The following is an 18675-nucleotide window of genomic DNA, read 5'->3' as shown; positions in this document are numbered from 1 at the left end:
GGTAATGTGCAGGACGAGACTGGAATTAAAAATGAACAGGACCAGTCAATCCAATTGAAACTAAATGACAGAAAGGTGATGAACGTTTGCCACCACATCTTCTTGTCCATCTTTTGACTAAACATTAGTGACATTGCAAACACTTATTGACAATGATAAAAGCAGTTGTCATAAAGTTCAAGAAAAATGAGAGTAAAACTTTGCAAACGTGAACCCCCAAAAAGGTTAGTCTAATAGAAATCAATAATGAGAGGCTGAGCTGCTTTTTTATGCACATATCCATTGTCATGCTGAAGCAGTGGAGCATGATTTGGCAGGCACATTCAGGCTCCTGTGTAATGTTCTGGTGAATGTAGATTCATTATAGCCAACAGCGGCGGTGCCCTGCTACCATTTCACACATGGATGGACGAGGTCACCTTTCCTATACCTGCAAACACAGCTTTCTCACTGCACAGCAGACTGTCTTTTTATTTCTACTTTCTCCTAAAGACACTTTGTCACAATGTGGACTTTTACAGCTTACAATCGATCATCTGTTCAGTGGGGCGGAAGCTGTTGGAAATGCTGAGTGAGCGTGTTTGAAAAAAAAAAGTGCAAAAACCTCAGTCACGTTGAAAATAACCAAAAAAAAATCACAATTGTGAGAAAAAGGCAGAATTTTATGGGAATATTTTTTTTCGAATAAATGTGTGTAATGTGGGCTGCACGGCGCTGGAGTGATTAGCATGCAGGCCACACAGCTAGGAGACCTGAGTTCAATTCCACCCTTGGCAATCTGTGTTTGCGGAGTTTGCATGTTGTCCGGGTACTCCGGTTTCCTCCCACATTCCAAAAACATGCTAGGTTAATTAGCGACTTCAAATTGTCCATAGGTATGAATGTGAGTGTGAATGGTTGTTTGTCTATATGTGCCCTGTGATTGGCTGGCGACCAGTCCAGGGTGTACCCTGCCTCTGGCCAGAAGACAGCTGGGATAGGCTCCAGCATCTCTGCAACCCTCGTGAGCATAAGCGGTAGAAAATGAATGAATGAACGAGGGTCCGCCGGAGTTTGTGCCCATCGTTCCTGCCTTGCTGCGATTTAAAACATCAGAGGTACGCAGAGGGTGCCTTTGCATTCGGTAAAAACACAAATAATATTTTTTTGAGTTGTAAATTAAAAATAAACCGTAGGGCGATAAACCTCAGACGAGCTCAACACTGCATTCTTACCTCCCACGTGTCCAGCGTTGCCCCTGCTCTTCTTGCTGCTCTTGGAGCTGCGTCTGGAGGAGGTGGTGGCTGAGCTGTGCTCACTGACGGAATCTTGGGCCGAGGAAGTACTTCCTGTGTTCTCGCTGCTGTCTCTCAGCATGCTTTCGTAGCCGCTACTGCCTCCACTGTGGTAGAACAAAGCCGTCTTCCCCATGGCCGGGGGCAGCTCGCCACTCAGGACGCTACTGTTAGGCGTGAAAAATAAGAATTCAATGAAGTTGGCCACACTGTTGGATCCAAGGCAACCGAGAAGATGTCCAGGAGAATCAACTGTCCAAATACCTGTTGTCGCTGGCATGGCCACTGCTGCAACGATGTGGTTTTCGTGGAGCGGTGATCTTACTGTAAGGAGAAGGAAGGGTTTGGACAGCTGCAGCCCTGTCCTCCCCCAGACCGCCTCCAGCAAGACCTCCTGTAATAGCGACCCCTCCACTGAGAGCAAACAGTAAGTGTCAACAATGAAAAAACTTTGAGAGGTAAAACTTGAGAGGAGCTCACCCTGCTCCTCCAATCCCTTTCTCCTCTCCTGGATCTGCGCCTCCTCCCTGGGAGTGATTCCTTGAACGTGAGCCTGCGCTTCCTTGGAGAAGCTCTGAGATACGACCATTGACAGCCCGCAGTGGCAGCTTAGCAGCCAAGCTGCCTCCTCGATTGCGGCTCAGAGACTGTGTAGACCAAGATGCAGGAGATGGTCCCTGCTGTTGCACCGGACCCTGGATGGTGGTCTGGGGCGGAGGAAGAAGACGGCAAGCTCAGGTTTGGAAGTTTATTGTTATGGCCTGGATGCAAATGAAGCGTTACCTTTCCATTCGGAGGCAGACTTGAGCTTCGACTCGAGGCCTGGTTCAGAGACTTGGTAGAAAAGCTCAGCGTCTTTGTGCTCGATGCAGACAGACTCCTGGTTTTAGGACTGCTGGTCATTAAGAGCTTACTGACAGCAGAGATTTTTGACTGGCCGCTGGATTTTGCCGGCGACTGCGGAGCGCTGCTCGGACAAGGACTGGCTCCGAAGCTGTTTCCAGAAGGAGAAGACACCGATCCCGCACGGGTGAGGCTGCGTCCTGTACGAGGCACGCTGCTGTCAACTTTGGATCCACTCCCTCTGAGGCTATCTCCTCTTTCTAAGGAGAAGCAGTCATAGTGGTGGGAACCACTGTGGGCTCGACCCAGAGAGTTAGTTCTGCAAGCAAGTTGCTCCAACTTGGCACTGAAGAGTCTACTGCTGTCTGTGCTGCAGCCTCGTTGTCTGCTGCCACATCCAGACCCCACCACGTCATCTGAAGAGCTTCCCAGCATGGGGCCCCCATGAAGAGGTTGTTGAAGTGGACTGGCTGCCCTGTTCCGCAGCTCGAGGCTGGACTTGCGTACAGGAGGCAAAGGTGGGATGCCTCCCTTCTTGTGGGAGAAAAAGCCCTGTTTTCCAGTTGATCCCCGTCGGTCAAGTGTGGCGCGAGGACTACAAGGAGTTGAACAAGTGGCACTGATATTCTTCTTGTAGTCCGCTGTGTTCTCTAAGCTGTCGTGGCGGTTCAGACGATGCCAGCCACGAGGAAGACTGGCAGTTCGATGGATTTCTGGGTTGTAGTTATCAGTCAAAGTCTCTCCTTGGGCTAATATGCTAGCGACCGTCTCACAACCATCCACCACTCTCTTGAAGGAATCTGGGGATGATGCCACCTCCCCGCCTGAACTAGAGCCTCCATGATCTTCAATTGCTGATAACAGAATGGACAATCAGGTTGGAAGATCTTAATCAACATCCAAAGGACAATGCAGATACATTATTGAAGACACATTAGCATGCAGTCAACCAAGAACTAGTGAAGAAACATGTATGGGCCACCCCTCTACAAAGGAATGTAGTTTCAGCCTACTTTCTTACCATCTCTGCAGAAATTCTGAAGGTTCCCACTCCCAGGTCCTTCAGTTGTCTCTCCCGAATGGCTCTTCGAATGTCTCTCCTCCAAACCCCGCTTCAGCCAGGGGTCCTCAAAGTTCATTTCACTAGAAATAGAAGCTAATGGTAGTGTGTTTATCACGGAGGAGCTTATACTAGCTACACAGGGGTGAGCACTGATCAGGGTTTTGAAGGTAGAGAGGTTCCCAAGTGCCGTCAAAGACTGGATGGTGGTTTTAGCCATGGATGGAGGCAGTTTTCTCAGCCTATCCTTGGTTGGAGTTTCCCTCTCTTTCTCTGACAGATCTCCTTCAAGACTCCCTCTGCTTAAACTGCTTTCATTATTGCCTGAAGCCTCCAGTCTACAAGAAGGGTTCACTTCAGCCAAGGCCTCCCCTTGCTGACTTTGGGACTGGCTGAAGCTATGGAGGGACTGATCAGCCTCACTGCACATGCTCAGATCACTCATCCAGGAGGAGATGGGAGACATGGTGGACGCTAAAGCCTCCCCGTCCATGCGCAGCCTGGCCATTGCCACCTGTAGGGGATTAAAAATGAAAATGGATTCCATCGATTATTATGCTAATAAGTTCATTTTGTCCTCGACAGTTTAATCAGCATAATTTGGACTGAAGGCATCTTTGGATGAGAGTCCCACAATAACACTCTTGTTATCTTCCCAGAAGAGTGGAAGCTGTTTTAGCTGTAACTGTGACTTATCCACACCAAAGCACAAATAAAACGTTGTGTGTTTCAGTCACACTAACCTCGGCCTTGGCAACCACCTCGGTAACCCCACAGCTAGTTGCAGTCACATGATAGCTGTCTCCATCCTTAACAGAGCCCCCAAGAAGTGCAGAGGCCTGTGAGTCTGAAGCAAGGGCGTCCACGGAGCAGCCGTCGCTGTTGAAGCTGATGATGCTCGTCGGACGACAGGCCAGACCCTGTGTCGCCATGAGAGCTTCTATATGGACGTCCTCTTCTCCACTTAGAGTCCCTGTGTAAACTAGTACATCCTCACACAGCAGGTGAGGTCCAACTGCCATGGACGCTACTGTGGACAGGACAGGTCTTTATATTGACTTTATTTGTAACAGTTAAGTTCAATTCCGTATCAGAAAAGTACTCACCATCCTTGTGGGTGTCCAAGGGTATAGGGGGCACATCATCGTCACAGAGTGTTTCAGCTGAGCCCAAGCTGGCAGACAGGGACGGAATCAGATCTTTGACTTGGGGGCTCATACCCACAGGAGAAGTTCTAGACAGTGGGGACTCAGTGGAGGAGCGGCCACTGTCTGCAGCCAAACTGTCTGTATTGTCGGAAACATATTTGATGAATACAAATGGCAACTAAAGGATATTGCTATCAACTGAAAGGAAACCATTACTGTCAGAGGTCAAAGCGTCTGTGGTTTGTCCATCCTGAGCCAAAGTCTGTGAAGGTAGAGGAGGTGTCGCTGGCATCACACACTTCTGGGTGTACACTTTACACCGCTGTGACGGTGACAACGGAGGCCTGCGGACAATGCAGATATTTATATTGGGATGTTTGATGAAATAAATGCAAAATAAATATCCCTAATCAACATTATTGATGAACTTATACCTATATTCTGAGGTTTTAGTCAGACTGGCGATGCCGAGGCGCGGTGATCCAATTGGACGTGTCTTTGCTTCAGTGTTGCCTCCCATGGTCAGACTCTCATGACTGTCCAGACAAGGATACATTTTTAATTATCCATCCATTTTCTATGCTGCTTATACTCACGAGGGTTGCAAGTATGCTGGAGCCTATCCCAGCTGTCATGGGCGAGAGGTGGGGTACACCCTGGTCTGGTCGCCAGCCAATCACAGGGCACATATAGACAAACAACCATTCACACTCACATTCATACCTATGGACAATTTGGAGTCGCCAATTAACCTAGCATGTTTTTGGAATGGAATGTGTGCCAACATGCTAACCACTTGAGTTAAATTATTTTATTTTAAATTATTTTAATGAGAAAGTACGCTCATAAATGTCATTTTTTTCAGTACCGTAATTGCCGTATACATTGGTGTAAACTGTTTCTAGTTTGTTTTTGTCTCACCTGTCATGCAGGTGCGAGGCCTTAGTCCTGTGCAGAGGATGAGAGGCGATGCTTCCTGTGACATTCCTGTCCCCGGTAATGAGGGCCGTAGTACTGGAACTCTGAGCCAGACTGTGGATCATAGTATGGGCCAGCTCAGCCTCCTCCACCACCTCCTTGATGTTCTGCAGCTGCTGGTCATTGGTCTTCCTCCTTGATGTGGTGGCTGAGGGGGAAGACTGCTGGAGTGCACTTCCAGGATTAGGTGGAGACCCTATGGGAAGTACAGCTTGTTAAAATGGAAACAACTTTGAGTTGACCCTGATATACAAAACATATATGAATTTGGTTAAGTGAGTGTTAGGGGTATCTGAGATAGGAATCTACCTGTTTTGGCTTCTGTATCAAATGGAGCAGCAGCGTTAGGCTCAGCAGGAGCAGCCGAGCCCGGAGAAGGGAAGCATGGCTCTTTGGATCCTTGTTTGCTGGCTGGAACTTCCTCAAAGGGAAACTTGGTCACCTTAACAGAATGGATGACAAAGAATATTTAACAGTTGATGAGGAAACAATGCAACATACTTATGAACACACTGATTAATTAATCTGGCATAACCAAGCATTCTAACCTTGCAGGAACAGTTTGGGGAAGGACCCTTTCTGTTCAATGTAAAGTCAAACTAATGTGTGTGTGTGGTGTTTAAAGCAAACCAATGCCTTTGAAATTCACTAAAACACATTTAGTGATCTCACAAGGTTGTCTTTAGAAAATATTTAAAAAAGAGTGGAAGCAGTTCTAGTTTCTTCCCAGGAGTCTTAATACTTGGGTGAATACGCCAGTGCTCTGTACCTCTTCACTGCCATCTATGCAGTCCAGTCTCTCCTGCAGCTCAGCAAAGGTGTTGCACTTCAGGCACTCGGCCCCCTCCTCAGGCACAGGGGCTAATGGCTGCCCGAGTAGCGATTGAGCAGGCTGGATCTGAGATGGACCTTCATGCTGCTCTTGGCTCTCTGGCTCGGGCTGCACCTGCCGGAGCAGAATTATTTGTTGTTTATTCATTCTTTTTCTGCCGCTTTTCCTCACGAAGGTCGCGGGGGGTGCTGGAGCCTATCCCAGCTGTCTTCGGATGTGAGGCGGGGTACACCCTGGACTGGTCACCAGACAATCACAGGGCACATATAGACAAACAACCATTCACACTCACATTCATACCGATGGACAATTTGGAGTCACCAATTAACCTAGCATGTTTTTGGAATGTGGGAGGAAACCGGAGTACCCGGAGAAAACCCACCCATGCACAGGGAGAACATGCAAACTCCACACAGAGATGGCCGAGGGTGGAATTGAACCCTGGTCTCCTAGCTACGTGCTAACCACTCGACCGCCGTGCCGCCTGATGTCTTTTATGTGGTCATCTATATCTTTGGAGATCACCTGATTCTGATACTGTACCTCTGATGTTTTAGATCGCAGCAAGGCAGGAACGATGGGCACAAACTCCGGCGGACCCTCGTTGTCTGTCAGCTCCCTATCTGATACAGCGGCACCGTTGGGACCCACGTAGATGACCGTGTCACATGACTGCTCGCTGCTGGAGTACTCGTCCGGGTCGCTGGACAGGCGCAGCAGCGGGACATCCGAACCGGGGTCACCGCGATGGTGAAAAGCTCGCAGATGGGTGGGGCGGCGCATGCGACCTTCTTCACAGGAGCTCTCTCCTCCAGAGGAGCTGGAGGTGTACTGCTGGGGACGAATGACGGTGACAGAAAATACTTTTTATACAAGACAACATGGAGAACATGTTGGTGACAAAAAAAATCCTATTAACAGTATTAGACTAAAACATATGTGATTATTGTAGATTATTGTGCTCAATTGTAGCATTTGCATGGCAACCTGTTGCTAGGCAGAATTAATGCACTCGCTGACCTGACATCATTTTTACTCCCATGTGCAATAAGAAGTAAAATTGGCATTGGAGCCATGCCATTTCCTTGGCAACCAGGTAAAAACAGAGGACAAGGAAACACAGTATAACTCTAAAAACAGTGCTAACAATTATAGATACATTCATACCACAATGAATTCACTATCCTAGTGTGCTGTAGTAATAAGCTTTTTTTCCCCACAGTGCCACATGCTGTCCACTGTGGGATAAAGGTATCTACCACAGGCTATGAATCAAATCAATGTACTAAAACTCACCACGGTGACTTTAGTTTTTTTCTTTTTCATCCGGAGGACGCGAGATGCGAGCTGAATGGTGGAGAGACTTTCCGAGAAGTCTCCAGGAGAGGCCGAGATGTGAGCGATCATGGTGGTGCGGCAGTTGATGTTGCCTAGCGACTCCCTTAGCAACATGGTCAGCTTGCTATCCCTTGAGAGCACAAAGACGAGACAAATCAGATGTGACGTGAGTGTTATGGAAAAAAAAAACCCTCCAAATGTATTCAGATAGTTTCAAAGATGAACAAGAGAGAAACAAACAGATTAGAGAGGCAAATGGAACACTAATCATATACCTAGGTTACCAACCTGGGTTAGCATCATTAATTCATTCCAGAAGATCCGACTCAAACCGAAACGTTCACTAAATGAATAATTTTTTCCCTTAATGAGACACCATACAGACACCACCTTCCTGTTTTGCCATGAGTTATTTCTTCAATTTAATTGTGGTTTTCTGCTGTGGCGACTCCGTAATCAGGAAAAACCGAAAGAAACAAACCTCAATAACCTAAACTGGATCCACCAAAAATTTCAAGTGGCGGAATATGGTGTCATATGGTGTCAATATCGCTGCCACATAATGTCTTTGGGAACGCCCACATTAAGGTAAACATCACCTATGTTAATTTATTCCCTTCTTTTATAGTGTATTTGTATTTAGAATAGTTTTATACATGAAAAACTATGAAAACGTGTTTTTTGTGAACATTTTTAAGTGTCAACCACTGATCGATGATGTCTGGTTCCGGTTGCCATTTGCTTCTTTCTTAGAAACTAAGAATGTTTTGTGACTAAAAAAAAAAACAACATACGTATATTAAAAACACAGTTGGAATCACGCAGTGTAGTAATAACACAAGACATGCATCGTATATTTTGTACATTAACTGAAAAACATGCTAACCGGGACGGACGCTAAGCAAGGTTTCACGGTATTATGTGTATGGATGGATGTAAAAAGAGGCCTTCCACAGACTTTAATTTTACAACATGGAAGATCGTTTTCCCAAAGCAGACTACAGACTAAAAGTACCCTGTAGAGTCTACTCATTCATGTTTAGGTGCATGTGTGTACGTTCTGAGTCCTGTGCCCACAGATCTCATGCTGCTGTCCCCTTTATTTAAAAAAAAAAAAAAAAACACATAGCCTCTGGGCATATCTCTTGAAACACACACTTCTTCAGTCTTGACCTCCTCTTTTTACTCGATATGTTACTCTCTCTATTGTCCTCACTGTTTGCTGCCGCAGGCTTCAACAAAACCTCGCCCATATCTCTTCATACACTCCCTGAGAATAACGTGGCTAAATGAGACTCCCAATGTACTCATTAACATGAACTTAGCATACATACTAATTTATGTTAGTTTGTGCTTAATAGATGCTATGTACAGTATACCAAAAAACACCCCGCAGGGACATGTATTTGTTTGTGTAAGTGTGTTTGTGTAACTCTTCTACTGCACACAGCACACAGCACACAAAAGGGTGAAAATTTGGGAAAACATGCACCCTCCTGTGTTGCTTATGGTATGCCGTGCTCTGCTACTGCGCTATTATTAAAACCCAAGGACTGATGCATGTGTGGGTTTTCTCCGGGTACTCCGGATTCCTCCCACATTCCAAAAACATGCTAGGTTAATTGGCGCCTCCAAATTGTCCATAGGTATGAATGTGAGTGTGAATGGTTGTTTGTCTATATGTGCCCTGTGATTGGCTGGCGACCAGTCCAGGGTGTACCGCCTCTCGCTCAAAGTCAGCTGGGATAGGCTCCAGCATACCCCCTCAACCCTAATGAGGATAAGCATAATAGAGAATGTATGGATGGATGCTTAAAGGACTTAAATTTGAGCAAGATGGTTGAAAAACATGGCCGCCATTTAAAACCCTCATAATCAGCATTGGTGAGCTTGTTTTCCTCATGTAAATGCAAGCACTGGTGATTTAATGAACCCAGTGTGGTGCACACGGTCATGTAGCCCTAAGAAGAAGAACATTTACATATTGTTCACTGCATGTACATGCATACTGAAGATTTTTCCGTTTTGTCCTTTGCCTTTTGTCTGCCTCTCTCTTACTCTGCTTGTCTTTCCAGCTCCTTTTAGCACTCATCACCAAAGTACAGAAATGAATGTGATGAATATGCAACAGCAGGTGTTGTTTATGACATTGAGTCCCTAAAACCTAGAGGGGGGAAAAAAAACAACTCTCGGTTTCTTTATTCTACTGCAGCTTTCAAACTCCATTCTCCATTTAACCCTTTGTAAGGCACTCTTTGAAATACTACAATTATTGGAGACTTGAGTACATAAAGAAATAATAGCGACCTCCGCATTTCTTCCATCAAATGGTGGAACTAGGTACTATTTATTTTTTATTAAAGCACCTTCCTATCCTCATACACAGACTGGAGCTTACTTGTATGGGATGTGTTTGCTCCCGTTGACCAGGGCCAGGATGACGTTGCCAAGGGCTGACAGAGAAAGACACAAAGGCGCGGAGCCGGGTGAAGAGTTTTCTCTGCCTTTGCCACTCGTTCCGCCTGTGAGTACGCCGACGTCACAGCTGCCAAGGTCCAGCAGATGGAGCCGACTGCGACCTCCTGACACTGACAAGGTAGGAACGATGAGGAAGGACAAAGTAAAACAGTCTGCATGAGACTGAGGGGCTGTCCACACGGAATCATTTTCAGTATTTTATCATTTCAGCCTCTCATCCACATTCTGGCGTTCTGTGGGGCCTGAAACAGGATGTGGGAAAATCTGAAAACGGCAGCTTTGACAAGCCAATATTTGAATATTTCGAGTACAGTACCTCAACCATAATTACATCATAATGAACACCTATCTGATTAGAATTTTTGACAACTGTCTTAGGGTACAGTTAGATTGGGTTGTTGTAGTAATGCTATAAGGACAGTATATCCCTCAAAAGAAGTACCTTTATCCTTATCCTCACCAAAATTGAATTGGTTCTTTCATCGTTTTGTCTGCTAAATGTATTTGCCCTACTTTTTATAATGTGAACACTATCATTAAAATAACAGGCCTCGTGCTGGTACAGACCTTTTCATAGTACGACTGTAGTATACTGTATGTTGTGGTTGAACGACATGGTCTATTTATACATTTTATAACATAAGAAGCACTCACTTCCACCCTTGCCTGCCTTCTCCATGCGGTACTGGTAAATGTGTAATGTAAACAGCATGTGGGAGTTCCTGTGGTCTTCTTCTGTGGCGTTGCTGGGACGTTGGCTGCTGTTGCGAGCCGCGATCGCCGCATCCAGGAACCAGGCTGCTTTCTCCGGTGTGGGAGCACGGAGTTCCGACTGGTTTTGGAGCTGCAGGAAAGACGGATGATTAGCCAGAAGGACAAAGCCACAAGAGGAAGAGGTTAGTGTGTTGATGTACGTAGCTTTGCACAGCTCCCAGCATGCATGCAGGGGAATGATTGGCATATTCAATTAACACGTATTCAATATGCCTGCTGGTGTGAAAGGATGCGGTGTGTGTGTGTCTGCCCATACGTGTTTTAATGCTGGGGGTATCATTCCTGATGAGATTATGTAAGATTAGTGAGGGATTACACAGATGTGCTTGTATCACACCCCCTAATCCTATAACCACAGTAAATGCAGACACACACATTTGTAGTCTGAATGATCAGGATAATCACGATAAAGCACACACACTCATGATTTATTCAATTATGTGATATTTCCTGTATATGTTGTATGTTCATGTATGTACCTGCATGCCGCAGATGGGGTCCTCACACAGGTAGACTCCAGGTGACTGTCCATCCTGCAGGCTTCCTGTGGCCACCTCTGACAGTAAGTCGTTAAGGTTCTCCTCTTTGCCCCAAACCTTCACAAGGACAGGAATGACATGACTTAAAACTGTCGTCTTGCAATGTCCAGCCATTGGGGCAAATAGTGTTGTTGATATAGGTGTCATTATATGCTAAACAGATTTTTAATTATTTTTATAATATGGCACAGGCCAACAAAGATGGAGCTGTGGGCCGCAAAGTTGAACATGTATGTCCTATTCTGTGTTTTCCTTCAATAGACTTGCAGCAATCTTAGCAGCATTTACCTCAACTGCAGACACACGAACAGAGAAGCGCGCCCCTGTCTTCTCCCTCCTCTCATTGATGAGCTTAAAGAGCCAGGAGATGGCACAGGGGATTATACCCAGTGTCTGAAGGGAGTCATGGCGGCCGATCATGGTGTAGGATTTGCCTGGTTTACACACACACACACACACACACAGACAGACAGGAAGGAAACGTCTTCAAAAACAACAGAAAAAAACCTGCAGGCGAAGTGTACAGATTCTCCCTTGGGCCACAAAGTCACCACACACACAGAGAGAGCTATTCACACACCTGCTGTGGCTGTCAAGAAGGTAGGGATCAGACTACACAAAAACATGTACAGCCTGTGATATGAAACGTGTCTGATTTGTTCGTAGTCACAATGGAGGAGTGCTTGTCAGTGTTCTCCCTCCCACCCGTCATTTCTTAAGAGTGTCTAGACTTACTGTCACTGCATAAATAATAATAATAACCATAATAAGTATGAGATTATATGTCGGGTAATACATGGTTTATTATGAGCAAAGTATCTTCAAGGGGCCTATTTTTCCACTTTTCTGACCTATAAATATAGGTAGAATGTTGTATTCTCATATAAAAACGATGCCAAAGTTTCAGATAATTAGGTTTGCACATTTAGAAGTGAGCCCGTAAAGAAGTTTGGGATGGCTCAAAACACTTGGTTTCAAAAGGCGTGGTAAAAAGTACCCCTTTGTGATGTCACAGAGGGGTGGACTTCCTTATATGGTTCATAGTTAGGAAGTATGTGACTAATTACAGCGGAGTGGCAGGAAGCACAAATCAAAGGAAATACAGCTGGAATAGGTGCAGATCTAAAAAAGTTTTTTGTGTTGGTTATTGTGTGTAGCTGCTCTATAGGAGACCACAACTCAATACAAAGGGCGGAAAAATGAGCATAATAGGTTTACTTTTAAAAGGATAATGATTAAATGATTCAAAAAGGAATTTTCCTGAAGGTCCTCCACATGTAATAATTAGTCTGTGGTCTTTGAAAGTACTGTTTTGATTCCTTGTAAGAGCGTACCAATGATAGCATACTGTGTCTGTGAGTCAGTGTGTGTCTACAGCCAACAGCTACAGAACCCAAGATAAATGCTCAGTGCGTCACTTTCCTTATTTTAATTAGCAACAAAAAGGTAATAGGCCCTTCTAATGTGGCCTCATTACCATCCATGGCCAAAGGGGGGCTATATCACTGGGAATAATCTCATAAGTGGAACTAGTGAGGGTGGCACAGAGCAATAAGAGTCGGAATATTGATTGAAAGAGCAAAGCCTACTGCTGTTTGATGGATTCCTCCATGATGGGAAAAGTCTCTGTTTCCATTTATTAAGTACAATTGAGTACTGACAAGCACAAGTCTGAACCAAGGTTGTCCCAACATGCGTGTTTATAGCTCGGCTTTGCTTGGTGCACATGCATGGGTTCAGTGGGGGGTCCGGAACCTTTTTAAAGACAGCCACTCAAAAAAAAAAAAAAAAACAGCTTAGGAAGACAGGAACGGATTAGGGAGACAGAAACATCGCAGGCAGAGAACGACGCACTAATCCATGAAGGCCAGCTGAGTCACACACACACACACACATACTAACTCTTAATGTGTGTGTGTGTCTTACCTAGCTTGGGGTGTCCAAAGCAGAAGACACATCCATCTGCTCCATTCACCACCGACTGAATCACCTCAGCAACCGTCCCTGCACACACTTCCGCCTAGCAACAGGTAAGATAAGAACAGATATTGACATTGATATTACCCTCCTTTTAACCTTGCATTGGGCTAGCATTAAAATACTTCCATATAAAAATGCATAATGGTAATAAGCTATGTACTGCAGGTACTACAACTAGCTAAGAAGTTAGACAGTTGTTGACGTTGTCTACCTGCGATGCATCAGGAGGGAAGGCGGCATCGAAGGTAAACATCTTCGGAGGCACCTGACTGGTCCCTGCTTTTTTCTGGGGGGTGGTGCCAGGCATCTGATTGGCCGACGGGTCCATGATGATTATTTGTTTCTTCCTGGGGTCCACTTTGAGGAAAGAACTGGACGCCGTAGCGTCCGACTGAGACACCGGACACACACGAACCATCACTTTCACCTGAGGGAGACAAAGAGAAACCATTTGATGTAAGTAATAGTAAAGGTTGCATTGCTAACAACCATTCACACTCACATTCATACCTATGGACAATTTGGAGTCGCCAATTAACATAGCATGTTTTTGGAATGTGGGAGGAAACCGGAGTACCTGGGAGTACCGGAGTACCGGGATCATAATTGGAAAAATCTATTTATTGGTATATAAAAAATATCGCCCAACCCTAAATCGGTGATTCTTCCTCATCCTTTCCCATTTACCTCTTCATCTCCCTCGCATCACAAGCCTCCTTTAGCTACTTTACCGTTCCTCCCACCCCTGTCAAAAATTCTTATCCGCCTCAATTTATTTATATGACAGCTGCTGCTTTGCTTGTTGTTGAGGGCTGAACATGCAGCATCATCACATCCGAGTCCTCCGGAACATGAAAACATAAAACACACACTAACCAAATGTCTTTATGATAGCTGACAGGAGACACTTTTTTTCTTGCTGAATCCTCACAATTATTTAGACATGTCAAAAAAAATAATACAGTAATAATGCTGTATGGGTTTTCTTCTTCTTCTTCTTGGTTTTGTCAGGAAATTATAAATATGCATGTGATGTGATTACAGAATCTGTAATTTATTTCTTAACATTTTATGTCCAACCAATTTCCCAATATGATTAAAGCGGTAAATCATGAAGTTTGGTTGAATCTAATATCCTCTCTAGTGTCTATTAATACAAAATGTATGTCACTAATGGGAAAATTATTGTTCTATTCATTTTAGATGACAAAAACCAATGAAGAAAATGTGTCAAATTCCGCGTTATAAACTAATAGATTAAATCAGTAATAGTGCCCCCGCTGGTTGCAGCCATGTATTGCACTCCATTTTGCTACAAGCTACAAATAAAGTATTAAAATTCCACACAATTAACAGAATTCTTAACGATGAATTGATTATTTCACCCACTCTTACTTTGGAGTAATTAATATTTTCGAACAAATGACCTAGGAGCAAAAATGAGAAGGTCACACTGCACTGAATAAACTCATCTTAACTGACTAGTACTTTATGAAGTATAAAAGCCACTCTGGTGCTTGGTAAGTAATATAATGTTGTAATATGTATGACGACAAGGAGATATAAAATCCAAAGAGCTCTTAACACACGTGCACGCGCGCGCTCAACGTTGCTGTTTATGTGCACATTTATCTTTGGTTCACTCACTCACATCTAATAACATATTAACAGGCTTGCCTTTGGTTGCATCATTAAATGACCATGGGCCATTTAAGAGAGTTGCTTCAATAAACTGTGTCTGTCTATATGTGTGTATGTGTGTGTGTGTGTGTGTGTGTGTGTGTGTGTGTTCATGGGATTGTTTTTCCCCACATGAAGATAATGTTCAATTTTAAACATGATGCCTGTCAACAATAAATATGCAACCTTAGTGACCCCAAGTGCAGCTTGGTGCCAGGTCAACACTTTGCATGTCTCACACACACACATTCACACACTGCCTTGGATTCCACATGATGCCCTCTGGTGACCCCAATAAAGGAGCCCATCACATCAGTAGGAGCCTGAGGGAAGGATTTTACTGTTGCACGCTTTACAGGGCGTAACTCATAAAATCTTCCTCTCCTCTTGAGAGCCTTTTTCCTCTTCTTGTCCATAGAGTGAGTGAGTAAGTGGTGTATAGTGTACCGTACTACATGAGGCCAGAACACTGTTGTCAATTAGTTTTCCCTCGCCACATCGCGGTTCGAACTTCACGGCTTTACACTATCACATTTTTTTTAATAAGGCGGTGTGTGGTTAAATATGGCGTATGAACGCACAATAATACCTAATAAAAATTCATTCATTCATTGCTGGAGCCTATCCCAGCTGTCTTCAGGCGAGAGGCAGGGTACACCCTGGACTGGTCGCCAGCCAATCACAGGGCACATATAGACAAACAACCATTCACACTCACATTCATACCTATGGATAATTTGGAGTCGCCAATTAACCTAGCATGTTTTTGGAATGTGGGAGGAAACCGGAGTACCTGGAGAAAACCTACGCATGCACGGGGAGAACATGCAAACTCCACACAGAAATGGCCGATGGTGGAATTGAACTCGGGTCTCCTAGCTGTGAGGTCTACGCACTACCACTCGCCCGCTGTGCAGCCTCCCTAATAAAAATCTGGAATAAAAACCCATGCCAAGCAAAAAGTCAACTCTGAACCCCCAGGGAAAACATTTATAGCAACACACACGAGCACAAGTCTTTTTTTATGTCATAAATGTTTTAGTTTCTCTTATCATGTCTGCTATATTGGGTAATACCAGTGTAAAGGTGACTATAGGGGTGTTATTTAATGACTAGAGGGCTCTAATAATGTTTAAAAAAACATATTTAGAATGTCATAAACAGGTTTTCTAAACTCTGTAACTATAAAAAACTTCTCAAGCAAGTCAGAGCTTTTCTTCATGTCGCTCACACTCGCACGTTGTGAGACAGAGTCCCCCCAAGGTTGTTAGCAAGTTAGAAAACAACGTGAGTAGCAACATAACCGTGTCTTGCCTCCAGTCGAGCATGGTGGAATGGTGGTTATCTGGGATGCAATTGGATTGTGTGTGTTTAAAAGGCTATATTGCAATGGGAATGAATGAACCCAAATTGATTAAAAAACTATATAGATAAATGGAAGAGCTCATAAGTTTAAACCTGGTCCTTTTTTCTCATTTGTGTGCTTTCAAACCTACAGTATTCTCGGAGGGTCCTTGGCCTACTTCCACAGTGCACCGGATCGATAAGCGAGGCCAAGCGCCACCTCCACTTTCAGGCAGACACACTTTGTTGATGAGAATGCAGCAAGCTAATGGACTCTTTGTTGTGGTTGGTGAAAAGAAGAAGAAACATGGTGACACACCACTAATATCTCCCTATCTGCCTGCTACTCATCTCTTCATCCTTCATATGCTTTTTTTTTTCCTGTACACTTTCTTAAAGTGTTTTTTTTTTTCCCTCACATCCACTTGGGCCTTGTCCTCCATTCGACCCTTGTGTCTTCTCCCTTCCATTTACTGTGGCTTGAACGTATGCTAAGACAAATGCACCAATGCAATTTGCTGTGGCGCCTAGTGTCCCCAATAAGGTGCCTAGTGGCATGCAGTGGCTCAAACTGCCTCCCAACTGGCTTGTAGTGGCCCGTAATGGCGCCAAAAATTGAGTTTGGTGGCAAGAAAATTTCACTTGCATTTCGTCACTTGCATCAAGCAATTGGCACAAAGTGTCCACCAAGTGGAACCAAATGTCACAAACCATCCGCCTATTTGAATCCACTGGAATGTAATGGCACGAGCCAATGCCAGTTCGTACCAAAGATTATGTGATTGGCAAGTAGTGACTCGCAGTGGCGCCGAATAACGGCAACATGGCAACATGCCGAGCAAACATTAATTTGGTGCCACAGCAAGCCACTACGCGCCAATCAAATAATCTTTGGCACCAACTGGCATCGGCCCAGTGGACTCCTAGCATTAGACCCTTATCCATTTTATATATTTATCTTATACCTAGAAATGACTAAACTATCAGAACACTGACCTACATTTTCAGTAATTGTTCAGTGTATCTATAATCAATTCATCTCACAGAGCCAGCTAGCAGGCCCACAATAAGGTCAGCATTTTTCTGTTCTGTTTGATTACAAACTTGTGTGTGACAAAATATGTCATTTTATGACGTGGACATATGCGGGTTTTCGTCCGTTGCTGCTTATATATGCACAAATCTGTTTTTCCACTGTTTATACACCAGAATTTACGATACTAGCAAAAATCTGAGTGAAACATACTGGTGACGATGTATTAGAAGATGAAGGCTAATTGTAGACTCTAACTTGTCCATAGGAGTGAATGTGAATGGTGGTTGGTCTTATGTGCCCTGTGATTGGATGGCCCCCCAGGCCAGACTCCCTCTTTCCAACTTCCCCATGCGCATACATTCTTTGTGGTGTCTTTCAGCTACTTGAGGCAAACAACCTCAGCTGAACACAACAAACAACCCTTAGCAGAAAAATCAAACAGTTGTCTGACAGCTCTTCACCACCGTGTGCTACTATTATTGGCTAGAAAATCAATAGAAGGACTGACACTGTGTCCTAATTGGCTCCCAGGTACTGCAGTAATACACATTCACAGTATGACACTGCACAGATGGACACAAACATCATTTTAAGCTCATATTTAGGCAATTCATTCCGGTTCCGGTTAAGATCGATTCTTTATTTTGTATTTTGTCATTTTTATAAATGATGTAATTTTGGCTGCCACATGACCATCGCCTCAAAGGTCTTACTTAATCATACATCTGATAATACATTTAAACAGGAAGTCATTCGTAGTGAAAATAGATCCCTACAAATGCAGCCGAGAATGAAAATAGAAAAATATATTTTTTTAAAAACACAAAATTCATACACACACATACTTTGACAGACATAATACAGTAGGGAGGTGTGTGTGTGTGTGTGTGTGTGTGTGTGTGTGTGTGTGTGTGTGTGTGTGTGTGTGTGTGTGTCAATAACGTGCACTAGCCAACACTGAGTACATGAATATTTCATCTACGAGGTGCAACACAGTAGTCTCATAACACACTCACACATTCATTTAGATGCACCACATACACACACATCCATAGGAAAATACACACACACTTACACACAGTTTGTGGCCAGAGAGGGATCACCACCGTTATTAAAAATTGATTAGCTGTCATGGTATCATCTTCCCCCCCAAGGTCAAGTCGCTAGCTGTGTGTGTATGTGTATGTGTGTGTGTGTGTGTGTGTGTATGCAAAAAGATGAGTGCATAGATAAGAGAGTCGTCCAGTCATTCAGAAGAATGTGAAAGTAATGGAGATGAGATGAAAGAATAGAGATGAAGCTCATACAGTAGATATGAGATACACAGCAACTTTAACCGTTGAACGTCCTCCTGTACAACTAATAATTCTG

General features: G+C 44.2%; 1 protein-coding gene and 1 long non-coding RNA gene across 10 annotated transcripts in view; one reads left to right on the top strand and one right to left on the bottom strand.

Moving 5' to 3' along the window:
- The window catches only part of kif26ba (kinesin family member 26Ba), a 68153-nt gene that overhangs the window by 7269 nt on the left and 42209 nt on the right, over nucleotides 1–18675 (bottom strand). The window contains exons 6-25 of the mRNA XM_058089312.1: nucleotides 13456–13671; nucleotides 13191–13284; nucleotides 11553–11698; nucleotides 11205–11321; nucleotides 10606–10795; nucleotides 9872–10061; nucleotides 7432–7603; nucleotides 6679–6969; nucleotides 6073–6249; nucleotides 5613–5745; nucleotides 5247–5499; nucleotides 4760–4861; nucleotides 4542–4669; nucleotides 4284–4463; nucleotides 3921–4207; nucleotides 3139–3691; nucleotides 2058–2971; nucleotides 1755–1981; nucleotides 1539–1688; nucleotides 1215–1441 (exon numbers count right to left, since the gene is read on the bottom strand). Coding sequence (XP_057945295.1) covers nucleotides 1215–1441; nucleotides 1539–1688; nucleotides 1755–1981; nucleotides 2058–2971; nucleotides 3139–3691; nucleotides 3921–4207; nucleotides 4284–4463; nucleotides 4542–4669; nucleotides 4760–4861; nucleotides 5247–5499; nucleotides 5613–5745; nucleotides 6073–6249; nucleotides 6679–6969; nucleotides 7432–7603; nucleotides 9872–10061; nucleotides 10606–10795; nucleotides 11205–11321; nucleotides 11553–11698; nucleotides 13191–13284; nucleotides 13456–13671 — 4747 coding nt within the window. The remainder of the gene's footprint in view (nucleotides 1–1214; nucleotides 1442–1538; nucleotides 1689–1754; nucleotides 1982–2057; nucleotides 2972–3138; nucleotides 3692–3920; nucleotides 4208–4283; nucleotides 4464–4541; nucleotides 4670–4759; nucleotides 4862–5246; nucleotides 5500–5612; nucleotides 5746–6072; nucleotides 6250–6678; nucleotides 6970–7431; nucleotides 7604–9871; nucleotides 10062–10605; nucleotides 10796–11204; nucleotides 11322–11552; nucleotides 11699–13190; nucleotides 13285–13455; nucleotides 13672–18675) is intronic.
- Nucleotides 1–18675, top strand: part of LOC131139585 (uncharacterized) — a 63241-nt gene that overhangs the window by 4447 nt on the left and 40119 nt on the right. For 2 of the 9 annotated variants that reach the window (XR_009132268.1, XR_009132264.1), the window contains exons 5-13: nucleotides 5258–6985; nucleotides 7358–7386; nucleotides 7468–7639; nucleotides 9904–10847; nucleotides 11218–11287; nucleotides 11526–11864; nucleotides 13195–13294; nucleotides 13548–13700; nucleotides 16423–16578. This is a non-coding gene — a long non-coding RNA (uncharacterized LOC131139585). Of the gene's footprint in view, nucleotides 1–5257; nucleotides 6986–7357; nucleotides 7387–7467; nucleotides 7640–9903; nucleotides 10848–11217; nucleotides 11288–11525; nucleotides 11865–13194; nucleotides 13295–13409; nucleotides 13701–16422; nucleotides 16579–18675 lie in introns of all 9 variants that reach the window. The other 7 variants (XR_009132267.1, XR_009132271.1, XR_009132265.1 and 4 more) reach the window with 7 other exon arrangements.

Source organism: Doryrhamphus excisus, chromosome 12, assembly GCF_030265055.1.
Source record: "Doryrhamphus excisus isolate RoL2022-K1 chromosome 12, RoL_Dexc_1.0, whole genome shotgun sequence".
Taxonomy (NCBI): Eukaryota; Metazoa; Chordata; class Actinopteri; order Syngnathiformes; family Syngnathidae; genus Doryrhamphus; species Doryrhamphus excisus.
Note: the sequence above shows the minus strand (reverse complement) of the source record. Positions and strands in the feature narration are given on the sequence as shown.